Source organism: Prunus avium, chromosome 5, assembly GCF_965620075.1.
Source record: "Prunus avium chromosome 5, drPruAviu1.hap1.1, whole genome shotgun sequence".
NCBI classification, from domain to species: Eukaryota; Viridiplantae; Streptophyta; class Magnoliopsida; order Rosales; family Rosaceae; genus Prunus; species Prunus avium.
In genome coordinates, this window is record NC_142288.1 from 21,459,506 (window position 1) to 21,475,201 (window position 15,696).

Consider the following 15,696-nt stretch of genomic DNA (forward strand, 5'->3'; position numbering starts at 1 on the left):
TTGTAACATATGTGAATAAAACTATTTGTACCATATTTTATACTGCTAAACATGCATCTTTTGCGAAAATGATGTCTACATTAGAGTCATGGTACCCACACAAATGTCTCATATTCAAATGAAATGTGGTGGTACATACGTGCATGTAACACTCTTTTTTAGTCATGTGAAAATTTAACGTAAATATCAAATTTTAAAGTGAACTTCAAATGTATGAAATAAATAGTCAACATTTGAAATGAATTTCAAGTGATACATTGCGTATAGTTATTTCACATTCAATTCAAATATTCTACATCTAGTTAGTTCAAGTACATCAGTCTAACATATTTTCTAATTCTTGTAGAAAATTTAACCTTGTTAATGTGAATTCTTTCTTTCATAATCTTCCGTCTATAATGAGAAAGTATTTGAGTGTACACCACATCACCCCATGTTCATATCTTAATTATCACTGTGTCATCCATAGGGTTGCGGCAACATTACTCATGTTGTATGGGTTGAAATTTATGGTATAAACGCTTCTTGGGAAATTAAAGTTTCTCTGCTCCATGTCCCTAACTTACCTAACACGCAGTGCCATACAATACAACAGTCAAATTATACATATATTAACGTGATTCGCTTGGTAAAAGACATTAGAACCAATCCAACAAGCTACCTAAATCTTCTAATTCTAAATGCTCAATAAAAAATATATCAACCGTTCATATATAAAAAATGTTAAAAGCTTTTTCTAATCTCCATCATAAATATTTAATACTATAATATTTTATTATGATTTTTAAAAGTTTTAAAAGAGAGTAAATAATAGCGAGCTCTGCTGTTAAAAAATATTTTTAAAAAAAATTTGACATCAATTTTGCTACTTTTAAATCTATTGGTTGGAACCATTTTGTCCTTTAATTTTCATTATTTTAGATTTATATGCATCTCAATTGAACATATCGGTTGAAGACGTTCACTCTTTTCGAGAAGAAGAGTCAAATGTCTTAATGCACCTTTGTAATTGTGAGCATTTTATGCACCAATAAGCTAACAATGTGTGGTTTTTATACCAAGTCAGCAGGTATTGGTAGGCATTAATATTCAGAAAATTATGTGCTAGCTATAATTGAAACCTTTATATTAAAAACGTTCAATAATTTGTTGCTTTTTGGCTCGAGAACGCTCCAATTTGGTTAAATGTCATTTTCTTCAAATTTATATAATCAAGGAAATTAAATTAGTCATTGCTGACCGACCGTTGATGTTTCCTTTTAGGCCTTTTTTTCCCGATAACTGGAATGACTAAATTGACACTTCCAAATTAAGAAAAGCCAACCAAATCCTTACATCATAATCTTCACATTCTTTGCGGTAAAATAAAACCCAGCAAAACCCAGATGCAAGTTTCTTGTCTTTGTCTTCTGCCGTAAACCCTGCAAGGGTCAGAATTGAAATGCAACACATTTGGTTGGAAATATCTGAAAGCTCTGTTGTTTGTGATGGGGGCATTTGTGGAAGCCAAGTGCCAAGGAGCCCTGGCTACTCGCTAGTTTGTTTAATTTAGGAAGAAATAAAATTAATGGACCAAGCAAGCAAAGCTTGCATTCTTAGGTGAACTATAAATAGGAAAAAATATGTGTAAGCTGTTTCTGGGGTCTTTTCATATTCAGAAGAATCCATTAGAATGATAGTACAACCAGTCTTATCAAATTGAAGTTTTTTTTTAATTTCTTTTTTCTTGAGAAATTAAATTGGATGGGAGAACCATGCTCAATATATGAAGAGACATATTATTTGTTAAATCTTGCTGGAAAACCCAGTCTTATTATTGTACAACCATTCGAATAAACTTCGGATACTCCATAATCACTTTCTTCTAATGCGTAAGGTTGCCAAATAAATTCTAAACACATACGATCGTATGTAAATTACACGTTGTTACTTATCTGTAAAACGCACAAGGAAGTTTGTAAAAAAAGGAGATGATTTTGTCAAAATTGTCATCGGGTATTTTAAGAGGGAAAAAAAAATCTTCTGCTATGTGACAATGTCCAAAATTTGATAGCAATTTTAACCACAATACAACTGGACAGACATGGGAGAAACGTTAAATTTAAATATCTGAATCAAATCCAAATAAAATCTTAATTGCTTTGTTGGAATTTACCAAAAATAAAATAAAATAATATAACTCCTGAAAACACAAGGGCATGTATGTCAAATATAAAGTTTCATACTTACTGTTCCCTTGACCCAATACATAAACCACTATTAAAATTGGATAAAAAACTAATTTTATTTTCCAAATCAATTTTCTATTACCTTAATAAATCATAAATTATTTGACAGAAGCTTCTCCCTCAATTTTTAACGACATAAATATAAATTTCCTCCCAATTTTCTTTTGAAAAAGTTAGAATACATGTGTCGGATTCGGATCCTCTGCTCTAATTTTCTCTGCCATGATCTGCTTTACTTTTATTCTCCATACGCCACCTCATTAAAATTTAATCTAAGGGATTTAAAAGTTGACACATCATCTTAAAATAAAAATCCAATTTACTCCTAATTAAAAAAGAAAAAAAACCCTAACACCCAACTAACGGGATAGAATACATGTGTCATCTCTCTCTAAGGGGAGTGTATTCAATTAGGATTGTATACGATTTTGAAAGATTTTTTTTTAGTGACAGATTTCCTGGAATTGTATAACACCTATAGGTTTTACCTGAATTTTTAATAAATTTGTATAGACTTTTATTATAGACTTCCATACTTTTGTATGAACTTTTGTTATAGATTCATATCTATTTGCATAGCCGCTAGTCGACCATCCCTTTTTCTTATTTTTCTTATTTTTCCCAAATTCTTCCTTTACTTGCGTGCACAACAATGAAGTTTCCTTTGAAATTTCCACGAGTTGGAAACTTTCATACCTAAATAATAAGAACAGCAACCTCTTTGTCCAAAAATTCAATACCCAAAAAAAAAAAACCCCTTTGTCCAAAAAGTAAGGGCCCTATCATCTGGTAGTGTTATAAGTGATGGAAATATATCTCTAGCCAAGCTTTCCGCCCAACAACTCCAACTAGTTGATTTGAAGAAATCACTAATGGAGGGGCTTTGCTTAATACAGGACGCTTGTAACCACCCAAGGTCAGTGCATGGCTTAGTGCATTGTTTTGCCAAACGATGGAAAATTTTCTAACACTATTCTCTATACATAAGGATGCATTGGAATCAAAGTTTGTCTTCACGAAAGTATAGTGAATATTATAAGAAATTCAAAGACACCCATCACAAATTCACGAAAAGCAAATATTATAACAAATTCAAAGTAACTGGCGTTCACGAAAGTATAGTGACAAATTTATAACAAGTTTGAAAGCAATGCTGAAAGAAAAATATGCAACATTCATTCGTTATTGTTAATTCTCATTGTGGTCAACATTTGTCCACATATGCAAAGCTATACCAACTCTCCATTCATTAGCATGTGCTCGTTGTTGTTCTTATATTCGGAAAACTAGTTCAGGATCCCCTTCATTAACCGGTAATGATGAAGATGAAGAATATTTGTTCTCCAATTCAATAGGAAACTCGTCTGAGCGACATTCCTTTCGAAGAAAGTTGTGTAGTCCAGCACAAGCTAACACTAGCTCTGTTTGTGTCCTATATGGGAATGGAGGTGCATACTTGAAAATTGTAAATCGTGATTTAAATATACCAAAGATCCTCTCAATGACATTTGTTGCGTCGATTCAGCTTCACCAAAATGGATTCAGCTGCATCCTCAACTTGTGATACTCGCAAGTGCACGAGCCGTTCGGTAGTATAGCATACGTAAGTGCGAGGTCGATTCCACAGGGATTGGTGATTAAATAATCCAATTCAGTTTTCCTACACAAAACAGAAAAACAAGAAAGAAAATAAATAAAACAAGAAAGAAAGAAAAGAAAATAACTTAAGCAGATAAGTTCCCAAGTTCAACTAGATTAACGGATTGATTCTAGCTAAAGTATGATTAAGCCATGGTGTCTGGTCCTAACCTTGTATTCCTAATTCCCTAATTTGATCATCTGTTGTCTAACCTAAACTAAGCATTAGGAATCCATTAAGCATAGAAGAACATTTTAAACAACCAAGTATGTATCTAATCCCTGTTGTCGAATGTCCATACATACTCTTCCTATTCATAGTTCAATTCGAATTAAAGCATGGTGTCTACTCTTAATTCAAACCAAGATAGCTAACATGCAAGCCTAAATGGTGATCAATCATTCAAACTAGCACATTAACTTATAAGCATAATGAATAAGAACAAAAACCATAATTGAAACTTGGAAACTAATCAAACTTGAAACTAAAGAAAAGAATTTACATAACAATGAAAAGTAAAGTGGAACTAAGAAAAACTTAAGGAGAATTTCAGCACAAAGATTTCATTACAACAATTGAAAACTAGAAAGAGAAACTAAGAGAATTTGAGGGAGAGAAGGGAGGGGAGCTCTAGAGAAGTGTTTGAGAGCTCCCCCATTTGGGGGTGTTTTTTTGAAGCTTGAAGACTTCTCTATTTATAGGGCTAAGAGGGAGGAACACCATGATGAAATCCAACACCACCATTCCTCTTTTAATACAATCCATAACTCTCACTTCATCTTGTCTATGTTAGTGTGGTTGGAATCAATTCCATCCCATACTTCTTTTGCTGCACCTAAAGCTTTCTTCACATGGGTTTTCAAAGGTGTTCAATTGTGGCTGCCTTTTGCTGCCAACCCATGTGGGTTTTCTTTTGGTTGTTGGAAAAAAAGATTCTTCTGAACCAGGCTTGGTGTAGGAAGGCCTGAGGTTTCAATATGTATCCAATAGGGCTCAAATTTGGATATGTAATAATAGACACCCATTGGAACAACTTTTATGAAGAAAGTATTCCCATCTGAGCAGTACAAGTGTACGTTTTAGGCCTTGCAAGTTGACTGCCTAAAATAAACTGGAATTGACTCATGGTGTGCATTTTGATGGGCCCACGGATTGGGCTTGGCTTCATCAATTGATACGTTTGAGTAGTCCATCTTGCAGTTTAGAATCTCTTCTTTCCAACCACATATTAATTGGGCCAATACAAGTTGGGATGAGAAAGTTAAGGCCGAAACAAATTGCTAACTCAGTTTGCTCGTTTTTGCACCATTTTGCATCTTTTCCGATCCAAAGCCACCATTGCTACCTAAGGCCCAATGAACTGAATGATAAACAGAAAAGGGATTAAAAGCACAAGTTTAACTCAATAACATAACCAAATCATAAGCTAGAGGGGTAAAAAATGATATACAATTATGAACTGATCAAAATTCCTCAAGGACGCATGACGAAGAGTGAACAACTCAACTTCATTTGCAGGGTCACGAGCTTGACCTGCAAACTCTTGGAGATGATATCGAACACCTCGAAATTTAGCCAAAAATTGGCGTCGATTTGGAAATCCACAATCCACTAAGAAATATTTACCTGATAATTGAATACACATATTTTAGTATCCAATGTATGATCTAATGTAAACAGTAAATGAAAAAAGAAAAAGAAAAAAAAATACCTTGTGGCACTTTAAGTCCATTCCTCCTTGTTAAAACATCATTTAGTACTCTTGAATCATAAGCCGAGCCCTCCTACCCACTAAGCACATATATGAATTCTAAATCAAAGTTACAAGCTACTAATACATTTTGTGATATTGTTCCGTGACAATTACGATAGCTGCTTACGTCAACTCATGTTACCATTGCTGGAATATGTGTGCCATCGATAGCTCTGATGTAGTCCTGAAATAAATTCAAAGTTTATATTTTGATTTAAAAAATATTACGTAAAAATAAACAAGATGCACAAGACAACACTTACTTTAAAGTAAGGGTAAAACCTTGTACTTTCCCTTATTTTGGCTGGCACTGCAAATTCAGGTTTGACTAACATCTCTGGTGCTAATGTGTTCAAAGCCTTTAAAACTTTGTTAAAACTTCTACTAGCAGTGAAATGGGATCGACCAAATGTGTCACGTATTACAGAAAATTTGTTATTTTGACCCACAACACGCAACAATGTCGCAAGCATTTCTTCTACACAAATGAACATTGTATCTTGTAACAGTGTTTTTTCTCTAATAATACTGCACAACTTGTGAAACACATCTGGATACATTCTATACATTTGTCGGAAATGCTCAGGATCCTCACTCAAAACATTATGTATATAGTTATATCCTTTTCTAGTAACTGTTCGCCGAGTTAATGGACGTTCAACATTTTCACTACGCATGATAATCATAAACTCATTCAACGTATGAGCTACTGCTTGGATCGCCATTAATAAATACCTAATGGTTTCATAAAGTTCTTCTTCCCTCTCAATTTCTTGCCTTTCAATTTGTTCTTCCTCCATTATATAAATTGATATTCAACCACCTGAAAAAAAAATATTATATGAAATCCGATCTTATAATTCTGAATTTATTTTGGGTTCATGCCCAACTCAAGACAAGGACTACCAAGAGCAATGACAGACAATAGGAAAAGCTATCATGCAACAGTCGTGCTCTTCCAAATAACAATAGGAAACCTATCATCAACACCCAATAACAAGTAGTACAAAGAAAGAAATTAAAAAGAATCAACCAGCGCCTAATTTAGAACCTAGAATAAAAACAATAACCAAGCACATATTACAACCAAGCAAAGCTATTTCATCATCAATATAATAAAAACTAGTTCATCATCAATTTAATAAAAACTTAAGTCAATATGTCATACGCAAAATAAAAACAAAATAGAGTATTTAAACATACTGTTTGATAAATCCTAATGCATTATCAAGCAAAAAACCACTCATCCCCAAAACCCACTCATTCCCAAAAACCAGTCATTCCAAATTGTAGGATATCCAACTTGAGCGCTCTTCAGGGGACATCAACAAAAATGCTTCCTTCTTTGTAGTAGTATTCAACAAAGAAAGGGCTTTATAACGAGCACGTTCATCCACATTTGGGGTCTCCTTAATGGCATCCCATATATAACTCTGCCTCTCCCTGTCTTTTTCCCTTTTTTCCAATAGGCTATGGACTCCTTGAAGTCAGTAGCAATTGAATCAATGCTAAAACTAATTATGTCCATACATGTCTCATATTTTATGGTTATAGAACACAATTCTCCTTAAATACCAAGAACAAATGAAAAAAAGCCAATGGTTCCCACCACAGTGGTGGTGGATTCTCCTCCTCCATGCCACCATAGCACTTAGGTTCGAAACTCCAAGAATTTCTTTCCTCTAATGTAACAAAAAAAACATAACAAATGCAAAAAAAAAGTCTATTATTAAACCTCCCCAGGGCAAACAAACCAACGTGAATACATTGTACATACAAATGGACAGAATTAAATAGAGAAGTGATAATGATAAAGTGCAACGTGTAAGTTTTAGTTCAATAACATACATATACATCTGTCTCATACACTGACAAACGGATTGAATATAATTGAAGGTGAGAGAGAGATGCATCATGCATGCATGGCAATGGCAATGGCATGGCCAACAGACACATCCTTTTTTTTTTTTTTTCTTCTTTCTTTTTCGTGAATTGTGGTGGTGGGTAAGGTATTATATGGCATAATAAAAGGTGAGAGAGAGACAGAGAGCATGGCCCAACCGACCGACACTTTCTTTTTGGGGTTGCTTTGTTTTGCTTTTGTTTATTTGTATATTTTCCGTAATTTGGTGAAAATATTAATTGAACAGTAAATGCGTGAGCAAGTGTTAGGGTTTATGTGGAAACTTCCATTTTCGGTGTTGGAACTTATTGGCAACTTGCACCGAGCGCCTTGTGCATGCATGTATGCCTAATTATTTTCTTAATCGTTTTTAATTACACCCTCAATTCTTTATTCTATTGCCTAAATTATGCATATATACGAAATTATGATTTTTTTTTTTGGTTATATTGGGAGGAAAGAAACCCCTTGGGCATGGGCGGAACTACTCCTTTTAGATATCACAATCATCATCACCCTATAATGCATGTATCCAAATAAATAATTATGTACATAAAATACACATCAATGGTGCCTATGTCTTGTAAGGAGTCCGATATCAATTGATGATAGTGGTCTTGGGTGAAAGCGGCCAAGAGAAAGCTAGCATATGTGGGATTTTTATTTTTTGTTGGTTAAGATTTAAATTGCATAAATAATCTTATCGTGTGTTATTGTGAGTTGCTTTATATGAGGCATATAAAGCATATAAATTGCCTAATTTCATGTATGCCTTACTTTTAGGGATTTAATTGATACGGTTCATAAAAATTGGCAAAAAAGAACCCAAAAAAACAATTGGGATTATTTTATGGCTCGGACTGGACCCTTTTTATCAATTAATTAATTATATATGGTTCAAACCTTTCTATAAATGCATGAGATACAATTGCTTTGATTACGAACTTAAAAAAGTATTTGGTAAATCATTTCCCGAATAAGGACGTGATTTTGAATATTATATACCCCTTCCTTTGTAATTTTTTTTTTATATAAGTTCCCTAGATTAATGTACTCATAATAATTTGTGGGATTTCAAATTGCGAGTTTCCCATTGTTGTTTAGTATTGCTTAATTGTTTTATAATGGAGTGGAATGGGCTGAATTAGGGTTTGCGTTGGTGTTGGTTTGTTTAAGTAATTAAATGTTACTTAAATAGATATTTCCGTGTTTTATTTTATTTATTTCCCTAGATTAATGTACGCAGAGTAATAACTTTTGTTTCTAGATTTATGTACCAAGAGTAAGGGCTGGTTTGGGGTTGCTTAACTTAAAAAATAAGCAGCTTTAAAAAAAGTTTTGGGGATTTGGGTGTTTGGTAAATCAAATCCAAACTGCTTATTTAATAATTTGCTGTCATTCAAAGCTGAAAAACAGAAGTAGGTGGGGAGCTGCTTCTGAAATCTGCTGCCAGGAGAAGCATGCGGAGGCTTTAATGAAACTTTCAAAATGCCTATACTGCCCTAATCTATTTTAACAAATGACACGCTATATCCCATCTTTTTCTTGATCAAACCCTACGAAGCTCATATCGCACTCTCCAATCCTTGCAGCCGTTCCACAAGTTTTCTGGAGTTGTCTCAGCAAGATGGGCTCTCTCAAATCTGTTCACTGAAGCTGCGTTACAGGTATCTTCCATGTCCTCCTGAGTATCTTTATTCTTCTTGGGTATCTCTATCTTTCATATCCTCTTGGTAAAACCTTTCTGGAATTTGGGGTTTCTGTGTAAAACCTTTCTCTGGAATTTGGAATTTGGGCAAAACCTTTCATATCTTTGCTTTTGTTTTCTGGAATTTGGGGTTTCTGTGTAAAACCTCTCTCTCTGTTATTTGATGGAATTTGGGGGTTTATGCGAACTAGAGATTGAAGATGTTTGAGTCTGCATATTTATTATTTTAGTCCCTTTCCTTTCTTTGTCATTTTTCTGATTATTGCGATTGTTGTTTATATTATATTGGGTTTGAAGGGCCCTTGATCAAAAAAAGAAGTAGCTTTGTCAAAACAATTATTTGTTTCATCGATTTTTTTTTTTTTTTTTTTTTTTGTGTGTGTGGGAAAAGTGTATATTATAATTAAGATTCTTTAAAAAAAAAATTGTAAGTGTATTGAACTTCCTTGTGTTTTACAAAAAATAAATAAATAAGTAATACTTTTGTATTATGCCCTTTTTGGTCATTATACACTCTCACAGCACTTCTAAAAAAAAGTTTACCAAACGCTATGACACTGCTTTTTACACTCACAGCACTTTTACAAATACGAATTACCAAACACCTAGCCGCTTCTCTTCACAGCTGTTTATTCTCGCAGCACAGCAGAAGCAGTTTTTTTAAAAAGCACAGCAATTCCAAACTAAGCCTAATTTGGGTAAGATGGCAAAATGGGGTGAAATTTAAAATCATAATGTCAGAATTACCATCAATAGATTAAATAACTTATGGGAATTTTTCACCCAACTTAATTGCACCACACTAGAATAAATATATAATACTAAAAAGGGGTTATGCGTGTCATCAAAGCCATTAATTGTTCTATAATGGTCACGATAAGGAGAAGAATTCAGATTGGGTGAGGGGGGGTGTATTAGGGTTGGTGCCGGTTTGTTTAAGTAATTAAAAGGTATCCAACCAAAACAAAAAGTAATTAAAAGGTTAATTACATAGATATTTCCGCATGTTTGGTGGTAGAAATTAACAAGTGAGGAGACCCTTTTTACTCTGTTGTTGGCATATTTATCGGGTCAACTTGCAACCGATTCTCAATCACGTTTTTATCTCTAGCAAACCAACTAGGTTACGCATCTTCTTTCTATTTTATGTCGGTGAACGTTTGGAGAAAGAAAAAAACTAGCATCGTTAAGAGCAAAGTTTAGGCCATAACTTAAGCCATCATAACAAACAAGAAGACAATAAAGTTGAAATATGGAGAAATTGGTGCAGACCAATAACTTATTGGGCCTCTCCAGCATGTTCCTCAAGAATTTCAAAGAACATTGAGGTCCCACCATTAAACGGTGCCCATTTGATTATGGTTTGAAATTTGAAATCTGAAATTTATTTAAAATTTGAAATTGATAATAAATATCGACATGTGGCAACCGAAAATATTATTTGAAAAATTGTTTCGAATTATGAGATATGAATTTTATAATATATATTGACACGTAGGAATCCAAAATCTTATCCGAAAATATTTCTCCAAACTAATTGTTTAGGTTTTTTAAATTTAAAAAAAAAAACCGAAAAAGTGAATAGTATTTGCCATTTGCCATGGCAATGAGTGGAAACACACCTTGCCTCCCCTTGTCCTTTGCCATGACAAATGGTTGGATGTGCTACTAGGGTGGAGGTGCTCTAATCGAAAGTGCAAATCTAAAATACTTAATATGGTGGAGGATGGGAGTTAAAGTTGTCATAAGAACTGTGGATATCTTTTAATATAAGAAGTTGAGAAGAAAAGAAAATATAGGTCAATTGACTTCGATCACAATGCAAAGAAAGCTATATAATTAACAAAATGGGGAAAAAGGTTAACCAATTTGTAAGATGGTTTAATCCCATTATTGTTTGCGATGACCGTGAAATGAGGTTTAATCAGTGGCGAGCACTGGCTTAGAACGACTATTCAAAAATTAAGAAATTATTTAATGCAAACAAATAACCCACCTTGAAAACATGTAATTTGAATAATTTAACTGAAACGAACTCATTCTTAGTTCAATAGTATTTTCTCAATATTATGAGAGCAGTTGCAGCCCTTTGTCAACGAAGATGGCAGCCAATTTGAAGTCTTAATAGCATGGTGCGCTCACCGAGTTTGGGTCATGAATATGGAAAGTAATTATATCACAATTTTGACTTGTACATTAATTCGAATTTGAAATTGTGGTTTAGAAAATGTATGGTAGAAAAACTAATTATATAAAATGAGTACATATCCAGCTTATTCAGCCATGCCAAAACACAAAACATATGTCAAATACTAGAGCTACAAGAGCACAAGTAGGAGCTTCAACGAAACATAAAATGGTTTGAAAAATAAAAAGAAAATCTTCAAATCGCAAACTAACAATAAAAACAAGACACAAAAGGAGCTTTTCACTGTCGACTAGTTGGCACAACCCACATTGCTGGTCGCGTGGTCCTCCCCAACAGGGCCATAGCAGTTGTCGTGTAAGGCTTTGAAATGCTTTGAGTTTTGATGTTATAGACACCAAAATCTTCAGGTCCCCAATTAGCAGGATGCCAATCCGAGTTGAAATATATGCAATTAGGCTGACATCCTGGAAATTTTGAAGCCACAACAAACACAGAAGAATTATTACCCAAGAAAAGAGCAGCATCATCCAAGGTTTCTTTCTCAATCCACTCGTGCTTATCAAAATTCAGTTCGAAGATTTCAAATTTATATGTGACAGCCTTCCCGTCTAGCACATTGCCTTCCCAGTTTGCATGCCTTTTCACAATCAAAAGCCCTTTCTCATTGGAATTCAAAAGATATGTCTTGGACGACATTCGTAAACTGTTCTTTACCTCTTCACTAAAGTTTTTGCACTTTATTTCGGATTCACTAGTAATGTCGAAGCTTAAAAGTCTACCACGTTGATTAACAGCATAAACTTTATCTCCAATGTGAACAACTTCTTCAACTAATGGAAATTGCAATCCCCTGTCATCAATATACGTCCAATTTGTGTCTTGGCCAAGTCTAATAAAGGCAAAATGATCATGATCTCCGTATATGACTGTAACAATGCAACTATCTGCATTTAAAATTGGATCTGTTGAAATTGTAGCCTTACACAGACAATGATTAAGATCTTTAAAAGATTGATCAGGATGCATCAGTGGAGGAAGGCTAATGATTGAATTTTCTTTCTCTTTACATCCCTTAACCCTAGAGAACGGATTCATTAAGGTCACCGCGTAGTTCTCTTCCACAACTACTAGCCATCCTTTGGAAGACCCACTGAATCGCTTATTCGACAATCTTAATCGCAAATCAAGAACCTTATCATTCGTGACGTCGTATAACTTCCATGTATCTTTTTTATCACTAGAAATTAAGAGCATTGGACCTGCTTGGCTACAATTATTCTTTGCTACACTGTTCCATGACTTACAAACGACGCTAAATGCCAAATAGTCTGATTGTAACTCTAATCTCTCAAAAATTAGATCTAGTAAGTCCTTAGGCAAGTTTTCCCAATCTGACAAGACAAACGGGAAAATTGAATTAGAGAGATGTCTATATTCTTGACAAATAACAATAATAGATATTTATAAAAATACCCAATCCTAGACATGTATTTATAAAAATACCCAAGCACTATTTAAACATAGAAACATACCCAAAATGGGTTTTGGGTATGTGTGTAATGATGGGTTTTGGGTATGTTTATAAATGGGTTTTGAGTGTGTGTAATGATGAGTTTTGGGTATGTTTATAAAGTGTTTTGGGTGTTGGGTATTTTTATAATTTCAGCCCCCATTTTGGGTATTTTAGTAAAACTCCCTAAAAATAAATATAGAAACTAAAGATTTTTTTGTGAAACACTAAAAAGGCAAACAAACAAAACTGAATGAATCATCTGCAATATAGAACCAAAACATAGATCCCTTGTTTTTTTGTTTGATGGACAAAAGAAAAGAGGTGAAGAGGTGTGTCTTTACTAAAAGATATTGAAGATCGGGATACACAAGTAACAAAGCAAAAACTAAAAATAGTAATAAATAAAAACTGTTAAGTTGCACAACCATGGAAGAAAAACAAACCCTGAACTCAAAAAGAGAATTAGAATTCTGAAGCAGATCTAAAAGGATTTATCTAAGTCTGAAAGTAATACCAGATTGAACCAGAACTGAAAAAAACTCAGCCTGTAATTCAAGAACTAAACCCTAAACTTTTCTCCTCTATTCTCCTAAATAATTTTGGTGCACCTAAGAAATTAAACCCTGTTATCTAGGATTTGAAAAAAATTCTTATTTTCCATTCTTTAATTTGGCTCGTAAGGTTTTTTCTGAGAAATTAATTTTCTACGGAACACACAAGTAGAATTCATCACTTTTTTTTATCGTCTACTTTATCTAGAAATATTTTCAATATCGAGATTCAAGATGCAATATATACGAGACTGAATTTAGAGTTCATGAAAAATTCCTTTGTGAAAAATCAGGAACTATTACTAGTTCCAAAGCAATACATACAATAAAACCAACAATAACAACTTGGAATATTAATACTGCGAAAATTTAGATTAAAAGAAAGGTATAACTAATAGAAAAACGACAATAATTTCTGGGAAAAAAACATACCTGAATCCATAGCCTTCAAGACCATAAGAAAAAGTTTGTATTTGTGTTTAATTTTGGTGAGAAAACGTGCAAGAATATTGAAGACTGAAAATTGAAAATTTTATCTCGTTATATATTGATAACTGATGCATGGTTTATTCCATGAAAGAATAGGATTACTCTCCAATTAGATTTAGGAGGACACGGGGATCCGGATCCAGGAAACAGATTACCCTTTTCTCTATGGAATACATGTTAGAAAATTAAAAGATAAATATTTAATTTTTTAATTGTGAATGGAAATTAATTATGGAACTAATTGGAGTAATTTTTGTATATGCCGGGGTGGTGTACCATCCAATTCACATGGAACATGTGGATTTATTCTTCAATACACGTAGGACATAAAAATAAAATATTTCCACATGTCCCATGTGTATTGGATGGCATATATCACCACGTAGTGTACCCGGAACATGATCCCTTAAAAAATGAATAAAAATTCTGAATTTTGATAATTTAATCAACTAATTTGCAATTTGTAATTTTTTATTTTATTGTTTCATATAAAAATAGTGATTATATTTTGCCTCTTGTATGTACGAAGATTGAGAAAGAAAAATTTTAAATTTTTTTAAAATGAGAACAATAAAGAAAAGGAAGAAGAAACAAAGAAACGGGTTGGTGGCTTGGTGGATATTATATGTGTTGACATGACACGTTTAATAAACGGATTACATCGTATTTTAGCGGGTTGGGACGTTGACTTGGAACCCACCCGAGTTATGGAGGATTTACTCGAAAATGACCTAAAATTTTGATGGTTCAAATTGAACCGTTAATTCTCCATGTGGGGTTCAAATCGTGTACAATGTATCAGGTTGTATAAAAAATTACCAACCTATCAAACCCAGCTATATAAATCAACTTGTAAAAGATGCATCCTTTGGTAACTTTTTATATAATAAAATACTAGCCCCTTGGCACATGCTTTTCTTTTTATTTTTTATTTTATTTTTAGAATTAAGAAAAGATAACATGAATAGTTATGTTCCATAAAAGTATGACCTATTATCTTATTTTGTTTTTAATTTTAATTTTTTTAAATATGAAAAAAAAATGTGAATTTACCATATTATCCTCATTTAGTTAATAATTTCAATTCTTAATGTTTGAATTAACTAAGGGTATTTTCTGGTATTTTGAATGTTTCACCAATCTCGACCTTTTGCTTTATATATAGATTAGCATCTCTGCACATACGGAAGAGAGACTTTTTTTTAGTCATGCACGCTACGCAAGCCTTATAGAACTTTTTATTTTTATAATCTACACATGGGATAACTTTTTCACGTGTCATTATGTTATTGGTTGGAGATAGAAAAATAATGCTACATTCCATTAAAATTGCGACATGTGGATATTAATATATTTCTCCAAAACGACGTTTACTTCCTCCAAAACCTCCGTCTATTCCTTTCTTCATGTGCTCAAAATACATTTTCTGAAATATTGAGACTGTCGGAAATTCGCGAACTATAATTGGAAATCACTATACGAATTTGCAACTTCTATCTACAAGGATGTAGTATTTTGCTCTAATGGTTTACCCATGAATACATCCACTGGTAGACCCAATACATGCCTATTATGGGCAGCTGCCCACACTTAGGTGGTTTCTTCACCCATCTAGCCAAACACTTTGCCAATAAAAATAAGACACTTGGCTAATATTTTGCATGCAAAATCCCCACTCATCACCCTACATAAGTAAAGCCTTTAAGGTCTTAGCCCAAAACCTCTCATACATTGAAATTATCAAGGCCCAAGACTTAACAAAC

At 33.4% G+C, this 15,696-nt stretch overlaps 1 protein-coding gene across 1 annotated transcript; it reads right to left on the minus strand.

Moving 5' to 3' along the window:
- Window positions 1-11,522: 11,522 nt before the first annotated feature.
- On the minus strand, window positions 11,523-14,017 carry LOC110759184 (putative F-box protein At3g25750). The gene is made up of 2 exons (XM_021961219.2): window positions 13,877-14,017; window positions 11,523-12,771 (listed from the first exon to the last, which is right to left on the minus strand). The coding sequence occupies exons 1-2, from the start codon at window positions 13,899-13,901 to the stop codon at window positions 11,660-11,662; spliced, it is 1,137 nt and encodes a 378-aa protein (XP_021816911.2). The 5' UTR covers window positions 13,902-14,017; the 3' UTR covers window positions 11,523-11,659.
- Between the last annotated feature and the right edge of the window lie 1,679 nt (window positions 14,018-15,696).